We start from the raw sequence: 14,055 nt of genomic DNA on the forward strand, positions 1-14,055 counted from the left end.
CCATGGTATATTACCTGCTTCTGTATATTTTAATCCTACTTTCTCTTCTTCATCCTTTGCTTTGGGTGGTGGCCAGACAGTCTGCAGTCTACCAGGAGTCTTGTCATCCTGATCGGAAAGTACTGCATCAGTCTAATAAAACAAAAAAATATTTTAAGAAATATTAACATATGAAGGCACATGGCACTGAAAACTGCTTGTTTATAAATGTTAAAAAACAAACAAACCCAACAACCTTTCCACCATTCTTTTTGCCTAATATCCAGTCAGAAATAAGAGTACTGGGGAAATGTGAGAGCTTGCTCCCAATTTTGCGACATTTTAGCTCGTTCAATATACTACATCCTGGATTTTTTTCTGACTACCTGCAATTTTTGTTTGTTTGTTCACATACGATACGTCATAATGACTGAATGCTCTGATGTGCAACAGAGGTCAATAAAGGCATGGGTTTTTCCATTACCTTTATTGTTGGGGGAAAGCCCTGGGCACTCCCCGCTGCACACTTGAAATGACCCACCAGTATTAAAGTGTATTCACTGTGACACCAGTTTCAGTGGTTAGAGTGACCAGTTAAGGCTGGGGAGGTTTAGATTCAAATATCCATGCTGCCAATAAACTCAGTAGGTGACCTTGGGCCAGCAACTACCTTAGCCTAACCTACTTTACAGGATTTTTGTGAGGATAAAAATGTACACAGCCCTGAGCTTTCTTTTTTGGGGGGTGGGGGGAGGAAGGCAGGATTGGAATGCTGTTTTGATGCCGTGTGTGGCTGGCAGACTGCTGGCTTGGAACTCAAGAACCACAACCCAAATGTCAGATCAGCCACAGACTCAATACCTTCTGGCAAATTAGGGAGAAATCCAAACCAGCACTCCTTATATTGGCAGGGCTTTAAGGAATGGTGGGACCACTGCAGCACCTGTAGCCCTGCTGTGCATAGTGACTGGCAGAAGACGGGAAGGTCAGGCAGATCCCTGCACCAGTCTATATAGCTGGTGCAGTGACTGGGCCCAAACTGGGTCTGATGCTGCATGGATGGCTCAGAATCTAATGGATTCCAGAGGAGCTCAGCACTCCCCACCCATATAAAATCCAGCTCTATGGGTTTCCAAGTGACGGTACATTCAGTGGGTAGAAGGGGGCTCTGTGTCAGCAGAGTGACGAGACTCTGCAGGCGGCAGGAAGCAAATGGAGGCCAGCAGGGCTAGCAGAGAGACACTTCTACACTCATTCCTGCCTGCCACCCAAAAAGGGTGTGTTGCTTGCTCTGCTAATCATCTCTCAACTTCAGTACATTTCTGAAATGGGAAATTTTCTGACAATTTCAGTGTGTTGTTATGAGGTTAGACAACCCATATTGTGTATCATATTTTGCATGGTAAAGGGACTATGCAATTTATAAATAATAACCCACATTTCAACAATACCGTTCTGAATGCACAGAATTCACCAATACAGCTTAGCATTGTGACGCTGGGTGCTGTCGAAACAGGCATCCCAGTCTCAGAATGGTAATGCTACGCTTGGGTCTTTTCTATCCAAAATAAGCATTTGCCATACGTATTTTTGATCACACCTATCTATTTACCCAATTAGTATTTTGCATTAGCCCTAGCATACAAGAGTATTAATCAACCTACTGGTTTTGTGTCAGTTGCTCCATCACCTTTAGACCTTTCAAATACTGCCTTCAGTGATTCTTTTTCATGTCTCATTTTGCGTTTTATCGCTTCTAGCTCTGAAGTATCAGCAGTTGTCTCTTTTTTGGGAGGGCGTGTAAATAAAGCTTTAAATGCATCCAATGCAGATTCAGCGGGACTTGGTTTTGCCTCTTCAGAGGTAGAGGATGCTTTTCTCACAGAAGATTTGCTTTCTTGGCCATTCTCGCTGCTGCCATAATCACTGGACACCTCACCAGAATCTTTTTCTTCATTTTTAGGCCCTAAGAGATGAGAGAGTTGTTCTAGAAAGGTAGGGGCCGCTTTGGGCTCTGTTGGTTTCCTCTTAGTTAACTGATCAGGTGCAATACTGGACTTTTTAACAGGCTGTTTTAATTTAAGCATAGCCAAGTCGCTGTCTTTCTGTTTGATTTCAGTGACCGTTTCCTCCTGATCTGAAGAGAATCCTTTCTTCCGTACACGTAACCCACTGAAAAAAGCAGGAAGCTGAAAGGTCTTCTCATTCAAAGATGGTTTTTGGATGGATGCCGTGCTGGAATTGCTTGCAAGAGGTCCTTGCTCATCTACAAACCCCTGAGTATCTTCTCCTGTGAGAGACAGGCCTGTATGGTTCTCATTGGTCAGTGCTGCAGTTTCAGTTTCTGAACAAATTTCATGTAGTGTATCATCCATTTCTGTTGAATGAAGCTGAGAACTTGGTAGAATCTGCTCTGTTTCATCTCCATTTATAGTACCATCTATTTCTCTATATCCTTCTGTTTCTGGCTCTTCTTTATTTTGGTCATTATCCTCCAAAGACACAGTACTATTTAAAACAGATCTGTTTGCTATATTTTCGTCACTGTTAAGATCTGTAGGCTCATTGTCTGATTCTGTGTCACTTGTTGCATGAACCAAAGTACCCTGAATAAGAATGGCATCCTTGTCATTTTGTTTGCCAAATTCAGACAAAAGAGAGTGTTGAGAATCTGAATGGGAAAGATAGGGATCATTCTGCTCCTGCAGTTCCAAGTCATCTGGGCCGTAAGTGTCAGGCTCATAGTCATCTGGGACAATGGTAGTGTCTACAAAGTCAACAGGGGTGCTGCCGTAGACTTCATGGGAAAGATAGGGATCATTCTGCTCCTGCAGTTCCAAGTCATCTGGGCCGTAAGTGTCAGGCTCATAGTCATCTGGGACAATGGTAGTGTCTACAAAGTCAACAGGGGTGCTGCCGTAGACTTCATAATCAGCATGGTTGCTAATATCAACCTCAAAGTTACCCAGGGCAGCATCAGCATCAAAGTCAGTTGGCACCCAGGCACCCACTCCTGAGTCAACTGGGGCAGTGGCATCAGCCTCGAGGGCAAACATGTCGCAAGTACTGGATTCTGAAATTTCATAAGCATTGTTTGGGCTTTCAGACTGTGGTATTTCTGAAAGTTGATGATCTCCATCCAGATAATCATCTCCATTGATTCTGCTCCTCACTTCCTGGTTGTCAGCATGGCTACTGATATCACTGACATTTCGAAATCCTTTAAGAACAGCTTGATCTTTTGAAGTGCCTGGTTGCAGTTTAGCCGTAAATCCAAAAAGGGCTTTCATAGAAAATTTTGTGTAGAGAGTTGGGCCTGGTTCAGGTTCGGTTGCCCCCTCTAGACTGGAGAGCTCATTATGGTCTGAAGTCTGATTTGCTTCCATGTTGGGCAAATCACAGCGGTACTTATTATATTCCCAGAAGATATCAGTTCGTTTCTATATGATTACTCTCAGGGAACATCTTTCATTCAGTCTATTACATTAAAACACCACAGAGAGAGGCAGTTTTTCACCAGATCACACACTGCTCTTTCTAACAATGGTCTGATCTGAAATGCACATTCCAGCCAAACTTTACAACTTGAACAGAGGCGAAACGGGAAGATTTTGCTTCCATAAAAACTTCCCAGCAGCGTCACAAATTATTTACACAATGGGCCTATTTTTTGTCAACGCAAATCTGCTACAAACTCCACCGCCTGTTGCACTAAGGCTTACTGTTCTTTTCTGCTACACTCAGCCTTTTTACTGAATAGAAATAGCAGTTAACAAGACAGATCTCTTTCTCTCATTCTCACTCTCTCTCAACAGAACAGCTGGTACTTGCAGTTTGCTACTTCCTCATGCCGGCCCGAGAATCAAGGGGAAAATCGTCAGCAGAAAAACTCCTCAAAAGTTTCTTGAAAGGCACCCCATGGTGGTCAAAAGCTGCTTTGAGCAAAGTCGTCGAAGGAAGGCAAGATCAGAAAGCTGGAAAATCCCAAGCAGAAAGAAATGTTTCCAAATCTTCACACACACACACACACAAACGAGCCTTCTTTTAACTTCTGGAGATTCCTAGTTGCTGAGAAGTCCCAGTTAACGTTGGTGCCCTTGAAGCTGAATAATCATAATAAAAAGAAAGAAAGCACCACTCTTCCGCTTTTGCTTCAGGTTTCTGTCTGGAATGCAGATTCCAGCCAAGGAGCACCAACCAACGAGGCTGGTTCCGTGTTGCTGCGTCTTAAACTCTGCACAGCTCTTTCTGCGGACCATAAACAGGTAAATTATCAGACAAGGTAACCACACCCACGGATTAAAAACTACCTAGGAGGGCAAGGTAAACAGCCACTGCCCAGAACTCGGCCATTAACTCTGTAAAGAAGAGAGGGGTGGAAACATGCACGTCCACTGTCTTATCTTCCAAAGCGATTTCTCTTAATTCGTTTTTTTTCTTAATTCCCGGGTTTCTTTGCATCTTAGATCTCTGCACCTATCTTATTTCCTCAGTCTAGGAGAGGGGAAAAAGAAAAGCGCACGGGAAGAAGTCCCAGAGGGGGAGCTGGGTTACTCCGCGACAGCAAAAACAGGTAAGAGCCGGTGACGAAACTAGAAAACTCCAGGTAAAAACTCTGTGTATAAAAAAGGCTTAGAATCAGCGAGTCAAGGAGTAGCTAACTTAGAGGTAAGTTGCTTACAACCTCCTCTCCCCGCCCCCCACCTCAATTCCTTTTCTGGCAAATAGCCTTATTCAATGTTTTATTTTTTTCCCCGGGGGGTACTCAAGCGTACACATACCCCTAAAAATTTTGCGAATCATCTAAGTTTGGCCTCATTGAGGGGCAGTATTTTTTTTAGAATAAAAAGCATTGGCCTTATTAAATGATTTCTAGTATTTAAAACTGGAAGGCTGCAACCTTCTGCCCACGTTCCTGGGAGTAACCCCCAAGGAACTTGGTGGGATTTACTTCTGAGTAGGTGTGTATAGGATCGCACTGCAAAGGTTTTCAGAACATACAGTACTAATCACACCAGATGGGGGTGGTTATTGGTTTGTTGTGTTCTCATTTTGTATTTTTATGTGGTGAACCGCCCTGTGGTCTTCTGATAAAGGGTGGTATACAAATTTAATAAATAATAATGATACTAAAGAAAGCTCACACCAGAAATTTATCTAATCTAGCATCCTAGCTCAGATCCTAGCTGTCCTGAGAATGGGACAGAGTTCATGTTTGTGGAACGGAAGATTTCCCTCTTCCCCCTCCACTCTGATGTGCAAATAAAAACTTTATTGCTCCTTACACGAGCAGAGAAAGCTCAGAAGAAGGTGAGAATGGCGACAGTAGCCCCGTGTTTTTCCTCCTTGATTGGTAATCAGAAGTATATTGCCCTTAAATATAGAGCAAGATGAGTTGGGATTCATAAAAGACCTTTCTCTGAGGTTACACCTAAGTTATGGAGCTCTCAACCTCTTGTCTCAATAATAATAATAATAATAATAAATTTTATTCATTCATTCCCCGCCCATCTGGCTGGGTTTCCCCAGCCACTCTGGGAACAGAATATGAATACGAATACGAATATGAATATTATTAATATATTATTAATATTATTAATAATTATTATTAATATTCTCACCCTCCTCACCTGCTGTGCCAACACTGTTTTTTTTCATGTAGGTATTGAATTTGACAGGCTGAAGCTTTCAGTTTGTGTGTTCATTTTCTAACCATTTTATTGTTTTTTCTTGGACTGGGGAACTGGGAGGGATTTCTTCGTTTTACAATGGTTATTAAACTTCCCTGAGTACTTAGTACACAATGGAAGAATAGTATATAAATCTTCAGAAACAAATAACTGAAACAAACATGGTTTTGGCAATAAATTTCATCAGTTGGTCACACTAAGTGAAGTGCTTCCTCCTCTTTGACCTGCAGCTTTGCCAGCCAGTTATACTTAGTAGCCCTGGTCTGTTCAGGTATCATTCAGGTTATTAAAAGCATACCCATTTATAACAGGAAAACTTCCAGACTTGCTCATTTCAGCATGGCGCTTTCAATCTAAACAGGTCTGAAAGACCTTTTTATTTAATTTACACTCTCCGGGCCTCAACTGCTAGCTTTCCAGATGACTGATGCAGTTCTCAAGTTGTTGTAGGGGGACATAGGGAGATCCCTAATGAAATCCACCCTGTAACTCCTCCAATTACAGCCTTCTAAAAACACTTGGCTAAGGGGACTACAGTGGTACCTCGGGTTAAGTACTTAATTCGTTCCGGAGGTCCATTCTTAACCTGAAGCACCACTTTAGCTAATGGGGCTTCCTGCTGCCGCCGCGCAATTTCTTTTTCTCATCCTGAAGCAAAGTTCTTAACCCGAGGTACTATTTCTGGGTTAGCGGAGTCTGTAACCTGAAGCGTATGTAACCCGAGGTACCACTGTATACGTAAAGCCCTGAGTTGCAGATAGTCACTGAGTTTTAAGAAACCATGGAAGAACAAAAGCAGCTTGGATTACACAGTTCCGTGTCAACTTAGATCAGTGGATAAATATTTTCAGGAATATTAGGGCAGTTTGACTGTGTTCTGGCAATCATCTCTCAGCTTAATAAGGCAAGATATGGCTTCATTTGCATATCATGGTAAGCCAAACTATAGCTTACTGGGACCACGCAAACGTGAACACACCTGGCAAGGAACTCCCAGCTCTGTTTTTACAGCAATCCTTGGCTACTACAGCTCATGGTTAGCAAGGCCGGAGCTAAACCACAAGCCTGGGTTTGGTTAACAAACTGAGCCAAAGAAATGTATTTGAAAAGGTTTCCACAGCCCTGTGTTTCGTGGCATGAGAAAATCAACCGTTTGCAGTAGAAAACCATCTCAACTTGGTCTTAAAGGAATGTGTGAAGTGGCCCAGAAGCTTATTTAATAAATAAGAATACAACCAGGCCTTGGACTGACTAATATTCTATGGCCTTTTAAATGGGTGTGAGAGAAGGGGGTTATTGTTTTGTTTTTGTTTAACTGATTATTTTGTGCTTTTATACTGTATCTTTATGTTGTGAAGGGGCCTGACATCTTTGGATGAAGGGCGGTCTATAAACTTAATAAATAATAAAATAATAAAAATTAGCTGGCAACTGACTGAACCTCTGCTTTCCAAGGTGAATGTTCTCCTGGAGTGGAAATCCTCATTATTATTTTCCCCTCCTGCCATTATGTTCTCTGTATGTGCATAACAATTTCTTACGCTATTTACACTGTAGTGACTGCTTTGCAATTGCAATGACTCTGGTGACTTTATTCATCTGAGGCATGGTCAGCTCATGTTGGCAGGCGGCATACCATCAAAAGGTAGATAATTATAGTGTAATTGTATAATGTGCTTTTATATTTAGAGCACTACTCTGTCTTAAATGGGATAGCCAGGAAGAAGGTAATAAGTCTTAATTTTTGTTCACTAAACAGGTCACTGCTCTCCATACAGTCAATATTTAAAGTCATAATCTACTTTCTGAAATTCCTTTAGCTAACAATGGAGATATGGAATGCATATGGAATACCATCTCAGTGGATGCTTTGCAACTGTCTTGGGTAAGGAATGGTGGATTTTCCAACGTAGACAACAATGACATTGCAAAGATATAGTTGCCACCACATTTCCTGAAGGAACTGTGACTCAGTTTGGTCAAACCCTCCCATTTCTGTGTCATAATCTTTGAAACTAAACATCAAAGGCTAGGATATAACTGTGCTTCAATTATAGCTAAATGCATCCTGTATTCAGAAGGACCAAGTAGTTTAATGTTCAGTTAATAATAGTGAACTCATGTGGTTTGATTTTTCTGTTTGGAAGCAAAATAGGACAACCCCCAAACAGTGGAGTGTTTCCTACATACTCTCCCCAGTATGAAGAACAGAATTTGAAATAAAATAAATGTTTAAAAACAAACCCCAAAAGGCCTGACAATAACCTATGAGCTTTTTATGGGTTTAAGTATGCTGCAAGCTGCCCAGAGTGGCTGGGGAAACCCAGCCAGATGGGCAGGGTATAAATAAATTGTTTTAAGTGTATCTGGTTTTGTTTGTGTTTTTTTTTAAGTGTTTTAAATTGTTTAATGTGCAAATTGGTGTGACACAGCAGTTTAGAAGGAAAACATAAATTGAAATACAGTCATACCTCAGGATAAATACGCTTCAGGATAAGTATTTTTGGGTTGTGCTCTGTGGCGACCCGGAAGTAATGGAGTGCATTACTTCTGGGTTTCGCCACTCGCACATGCGCAGTCAAAATGACATCACGTGCATGCGTGGAAGCAGCGAAACGCCACCCACGCAGTTGCGTCTTACGTTCTGTTCAGGATGCGAACGGGGCTCCAGAACGGATCCTGTTCGCACCCCGAGGTACCACTGTAACAACAACTATTATTTTCATATGTGCAGAATCACAGCTTTGGCTGTACAGCCTTATAACCACTAGAGGTTTAAGCTTGCTATAATAATCCCAAACACCAAAGAAGCAAGCAATTTGAAATATAAGCAACAGGACTGTATTAAAGCAGTGACCTGAAGATACACGGTCAACAAGCAACTCTAGAATTACCATAAATCAGAACTTTACAATTTTTTTTTACATCTCTCACTAATTATTTATAAATTTTGCTTCATTTTTGGATCTCTGTTTTGTGGATGTGACACTTCGTGTAAATATCTCTTTCTTTTCCAGGCTCTGCAGGCGCACACATTTAAAAACGCAAAAATAGGCAAAATATTTTAGGTACAGTTTATTGTTTACAGAGTTAATAACAAATAAATTTACAAACAGATTCAATTACAACATGTGGGAACATTGCTAACTGTTGAAAAGGCAGGGCCTATCACTTAATTCTGTGGTGCTATAATGTAAGTAGATGTACAGGTGATTTATCAAAAAGCAACAACTGCTAAATTTCAGAATAGGGTGATAAAATCTTACAGGGTTTAGAAGATTATTCACAGCATCTTTCCACAGATATTGTGTCTTTAAAAGAAACTGATGTATGCAGTGTTTCTAACTGCCTGTGAAATAGCTGCATTACGGATCTGAAGTTGCTATCACTGTAGAAAAATGTTGCACATATTGGACAGTCTGTTATTTTTCTATTTGGAATACACTTTCCCTATCGTAGTACAGTCGTACCTTGGAAGTTGAACGGAATCAGTTCCGAAAATCAGTCTGACTTCCAAAACGTTCAGAAACCAAAGCGTGGCTTCTGATTGGCTGGGAAAGCTCCTGCAGCCAATTAGAAGCTGCGGAAGCCCTGTCAGACATTTGGCTTCCAAAAATAGTTCGCAAACCGGAACACTCACTTCCAGGTTTGCGGTGTTCAGGAGCCAAAAGGTTTAAGAACTAAGCTGTTCGAAAACCAAGGTACAACTATTCAAAACCCAGCTATCACTCCTTTCCCTTTAGACTCATCTTTTTATTGTGCATTGTGATGGAGAAAGGCAACTTATGAGTCAGGGGTTAGAATGCCTATTTTGTTATTATGGTATGAAGGATTCTTAAATATACAATGAGAGTTTCAGAAATATTACTTATTAAAATAAGATGATGGCAAAATTCCCTAACTTACGTCAACTCGTAGTCTTAATTGGGTGCACATTAAAAGTACAGGACTCCCAAGTGTGAAGACTGTACAAATACAGGTGCATGAAGGGGGAAAGGGGGGTATGTCATTAAAACAAACATTAAAATAGTTTGTGGTATCTGCTGTTGTTTCACATCAGACACAACAAACTAATTAATGAATTCATTTCAGGGTTTTTTTTAATTTAGCTCGCAACTGCCTACAACGTTAGGAATCACTAGTAATAAAGGAATATCCAATTTAGCCCCAGTTATTCATTTCCACCATTTAACTCATGCGTTAAAATGCTAACATAAAAAGCCACTCTGTAAAATTATAGCCAAAACTGAACATACAAATTCTAAGTTACTTTATCAAGCAAGTAAACATGCACAAAACAAAAGTTTTCTTAAGGGTATGCATGCAGCAATCTGATTTATTTCTAATCCATTCCTGTAGCTTTGCCAACAGATGTCAGCATTGCTCACGTTAGTTCAACTCCGAGCACTGCTGCAGCAGTTGCTGATCATTTGGCTGAAAACTGCTGCATGATAGCATGAAGCTGGCTTCACAATATCAGAATATTAAAGGCTTTATTGCCCGGAACCCAAGAATAGTCTGTAAACATCTGAGGTTGTAGCATTGCTGACACTAATCAGGCATAGGCCTGAGCAGTCTCTTGGATAGGAGATTACTGTGAGTCCCGTATTCAGGGTAGAATAGAAGTCTTATAAATTATACATTAAAAAGAAGAGCTAATTAACTATGTCGTTAGTGGACTATTTAATAAACAGCAGTTTGAATCAATAGCAATTAATAAAGTCATTTATAGAACTACTCACATTTAGGTCCAGGCGCAGTGAATTTCTGTCAGCTCTCTCTGACTCACTGAAACAGGTAGATGGATAAGATTCTCCCAACCTGCAACCTAAAACCCAGGCATCGCCATCTTTATTTGTGGCATGTATATTAGCTGCCTGTTCTGAAAAGTCATTCTTCAAAGCAGCTGCTGGAATACCTAAATGATTTTAAAGAAGAAGAAAATTATCCCCACTTATGAGAACTGCGGTGTGCCACTTGGAGCTTTACAGTACCACAATGGAAAGAGTACTATATATTTGGCTTTCATTCGATTGACAAGATTTCAATAGCCCGTCTTGGGTGTCCCTTTTCTTGCAGCTTCGTCTGAAACAGACTCAAAAGTTCATAGCTCCTTTGGAAAAACTCCCGTGCTCTATACCAAAAACAGATTTCGTAGGCATACCCTGATTACAGATGATCGACTCAACAGGTCTCCCAATCAAACCTGGATTAGAGAACTAGAAAAATGCTTGTCAACAGGTAAGCAGGAGCAGGAATGGAGACAGGGCCTGAGTAGTACCATGATTCTTGCCAACCCAGAGCATCTTTGTATCCTTTGTACACAGGATTGACTTTTATCTCTTTGGACAGCCAGGTGACCAAGGGTCAGGAGGGAGAGTTTTGCCCCCGGTGAAGCATATCCCCATTAGAAGAATGTTACTTGCCTTCATTCACATATGGAAAATAAAACCAAGAGATGTACATGGTAACACTTGTCATATTTAACATGGACCAGACTGTGATGATCCTGATTCCTTGTGCTAGATGTCTTCCAGCCACATGAAACATATTTAAAGGTAAAGGGACCCCTGACCATTAGGTCCAGTCGTGGCTGACTCTGGGGTTGCGGCACTCATCTCGCTTTATTGGCCAAGGGAGCCGGCGTACAGCTTCCAGGTCATGTGGCCAGCATGACTAAGCCGCTTCTGGCAAACCAGAGCAGTGCACGGAAACGCTGTTTACCTTCCCGCCGGAGCGGTACCTATTTATCTACTTGCACTTTGACATGCTTTCGAACTGCTAGGTTGGCAGGAGCAGGGACCGAGCAACGGGAGCTCACCCCGTCGCGGGGATTCGAACCGCCGACCTTCTGATCTCAAGTCCTAGGCTCCGTGGCTTAACCCACAGCGCCATTACTTTGCTGCTAAGAACTTAATGGGAGAAACTGAGCATCAAGCCCATTCCTATCTAAGGGTCCCCACTGTAAGTTCCTGTCCCACCACAGATTCACTCAATTCATGCACAATATGTGTGGAAAAATAATCCATGTGTCGAATGTGGGCAGCTGTGCTACTGGCCCTGCCTCAGCATTTAACAGGTGACTCAGCCCCACCCACCAGTGTCCCTGGTCCCACACAGGGTTTTCCGCACCCATTGGGGCTTATTTGAATAGGCTCCTCTGACCTACTCAGGTGGTCAGGATAGCAGTGTGACTTTGAAGCCGAGCCAGGAGTGCAGCCCCCACTGTCTCTTTCAAAGCATGGAGGGGGACGGTGTGACAAAGAGACAGAAACCAGGAACTGGCTACAAACACATATAAATGGATGCTAAATGCAACAGCATTTAGCACCTGAGCAACTTCCAGTTATCCTTTTACATACCATGCCACAAAACCAGGAGAAAATACAAAAGAAATGGGCTCCGTATATGGAGGTGTACTGCAGTTTTTAAGTAGGGGAGCCACAGGCCACTGCAGCAGTGAAGACTGGCATAGACTGAATGGATGTGGGGCTGCCATGGGGGAAATATGGTGGACAGACAGAAACAGAGAACAAGAGCATAGTATGAAAGTTGCACAAGACTGAGGGAAAATGAGGTACATGTTTGGATGCACAGATCTATAGATGAGAAGCACACTTGCAGATACGAAGTCCCAAAGGATGGAGTCACACTAAACAGAAGGTACCAGATAGAAATAATATTTATGTAATATCATTAATACTTACAGCCGGCCCTTCCCTGAATGTTCCCAGTACTGGTTACATAAAATATCACAATTTTTAAAACAATACAATACATTAAAATCATTAAAACCACTAAAACTGAACAAAATATCTTAATAATTAAGGAGCTGTTTTGATGTTCTCTCTCTGTGTGTGTACACTTTTGGTGCAAAATTGGCTCCTGACTTAAGAGTTTTGTCTCCCGCATCTAAGAACTAACTTGACTTAAGGATTTTGTGCGCTTGCATGAATGCATACAGCAGAAGACCGACAAGTTTTCGAGAATGCCAATAACCATTAGTAGAGGATCAGAGGTCTACGGCAAAGTTGCATTTCTCGCTTTACAAATATCCTTGTTCAAGCACAACAACAGCAATTTAATCAGACAGAGCCAGTAAAGATTATTGCTAACCTGATTAGGTAACATGGTCGCGTATCAAGGACTTCTGGTACAATGGAGAATGCAACTATTTTCCAACCATTATCTCCCATGGCCACTCTTTGTCCCGGCTTGGACTTTTGGGAGTAGTTTTAGGAACTGATTGGTCTTAGAAATATATCATACGGTTGAAGGGGTAGGACACTCACTGACAGTGAATGTAGCAAAAACCAGAGACTGTTATGAGGAAGACTGATAAACATCAAATATGTGTTGAATGATGAACATGCTGCTGAGCAAAAACTAGTCAGGTGAAAATGATTCCAAATTCTACAAAATTCCTGCTTAGGCCATGTTCACATAAACATGAACTCTTGGCAGTGTAAATTTCTTCAGAACTCCCCCTAAAGGCATATTCACATGGCTCTTTGAGCGCATAACATCTATAGGGATCCCCCCTCTTTAAAATCAGTTTGTGGTGATTTTCAACTGCGCTGCTACAGGCTTAGCAGACCATGTGACCACCAAGCTGACTTAATATTGAATTTGATTTTGATGTTGATTTGAAACTGGTGAACAACCCAATCAGCACATGGTCTTATCAGTTGCCTGAGTGGCGCATACAGAAGGACCATGTGGCTCCTGTGTAAATAGGTCCTGTGAGAGAAGTAAGGGCTACTGCATAATCCTACTTCCAATCTGTTCATCTGATATCGCAGTACAAAGAAACACTTTCTCATGAGAAATTCCAAGTAAGGAAAACCTGAAAACTTTTAGCTGCTAATGCCGGGAGTCTTACACATGGAAACATAAGTGCTACAGCCTCCTTCTTAAATAAAACATACAGCTGTTTCTTGTGTCGGTTCCCCTTGTGAACAAAAGTGCAGTTCAACAGAGTAGCCAAGGCACAAATGAAAACAGAAATCATGCTTGCCTTTATTTCCTAAAATCCCTAAGATCTAGCGACCTCTAGAGTTCGAAAGATGCAACAATCCCATGCATATAATATAATGACAATATACAAAGAAAGTAAATCAATTAAAACTACAGTATGCTGCTATAGGAACAGAAGGGGAGGTGTGGCGAGATAGAATACAGCATCTACGAATATGGCTGGGGGAAATGATTAAATAACAGAATAAGCACAACCCATTTTGTGAAATATTTTTCACATGGAAAGAGGTGATCAAAATCAACACCATAATCTCCAACACCATACTATATTAGGCACCATCTATAAATGTTATAAAAACTATGGTCATGATCCTGGCACACTTAAGTGCTTTTAGGTTTCCTTGATTTT

At 41.4% G+C, this 14,055-nt stretch overlaps 3 protein-coding genes across 14 annotated transcripts in view; 1 reads left to right on the forward strand and 2 right to left on the reverse strand.

Annotated features, from left to right (window-relative positions):
- The window catches only part of FMN1 (formin 1), a 122,909-nt gene extending 119,114 nt beyond the window's left edge, over positions 1-3,795 (reverse strand). The window contains exons 1-2 of the mRNA XM_080977705.1: positions 1,644-3,795; positions 15-132 (exon numbers count right to left, since the gene is read on the reverse strand). Coding sequence (XP_080833831.1) covers positions 15-132; positions 1,644-3,365 — 1,840 coding nt within the window. The 5' untranslated portion in view covers positions 3,366-3,795. The remainder of the gene's footprint in view (positions 1-14; positions 133-1,643) is intronic.
- LOC308462202 (uncharacterized protein) overlaps positions 1-14,055 on the forward strand; it is a gene marked incomplete at its 5' end in the record, with an annotated part of 49,491 nt that overhangs the window by 15,937 nt on the left and 19,499 nt on the right. The window contains 5 exons of one of the 12 annotated variants that reach the window (XR_013979063.1): positions 2,099-2,301; positions 3,795-4,244; positions 4,446-4,552; positions 7,429-7,554; positions 10,749-11,132. Coding sequence is in view for 8 of the 12 variants with exons in the window: in XM_080979638.1 (XP_080835764.1) it covers positions 4,150-4,244; positions 4,446-4,552; positions 10,749-10,910; positions 10,997-11,064 (432 nt within the window). Of the gene's footprint in view, positions 1-2,098; positions 2,302-3,794; positions 4,245-4,445; positions 4,553-7,428; positions 7,555-10,748; positions 11,133-14,055 lie in introns of those variants that run through there. The other 11 variants (XR_013979065.1, XR_013979066.1, XM_080979634.1 and 8 more) reach the window with 11 other exon arrangements.
- The window catches only part of LOC308461312 (formin-1-like), a 45,251-nt gene continuing 38,748 nt past the window's right edge, over positions 7,553-14,055 (reverse strand). The window contains exons 3-4 of the mRNA XM_080978106.1: positions 10,412-10,587; positions 7,553-9,057 (exon numbers count right to left, since the gene is read on the reverse strand). Coding sequence (XP_080834232.1) covers positions 9,055-9,057; positions 10,412-10,587 — 179 coding nt within the window. The 3' untranslated portion in view covers positions 7,553-9,054. The remainder of the gene's footprint in view (positions 9,058-10,411; positions 10,588-14,055) is intronic.

The sequence above is a fragment of the Podarcis pityusensis genome, assembly GCF_964106645.2.
Source record: "Podarcis pityusensis genome assembly, chromosome: 1".
NCBI lineage: Eukaryota > Metazoa > Chordata > Lepidosauria > Squamata > Lacertidae > Podarcis > Podarcis pityusensis.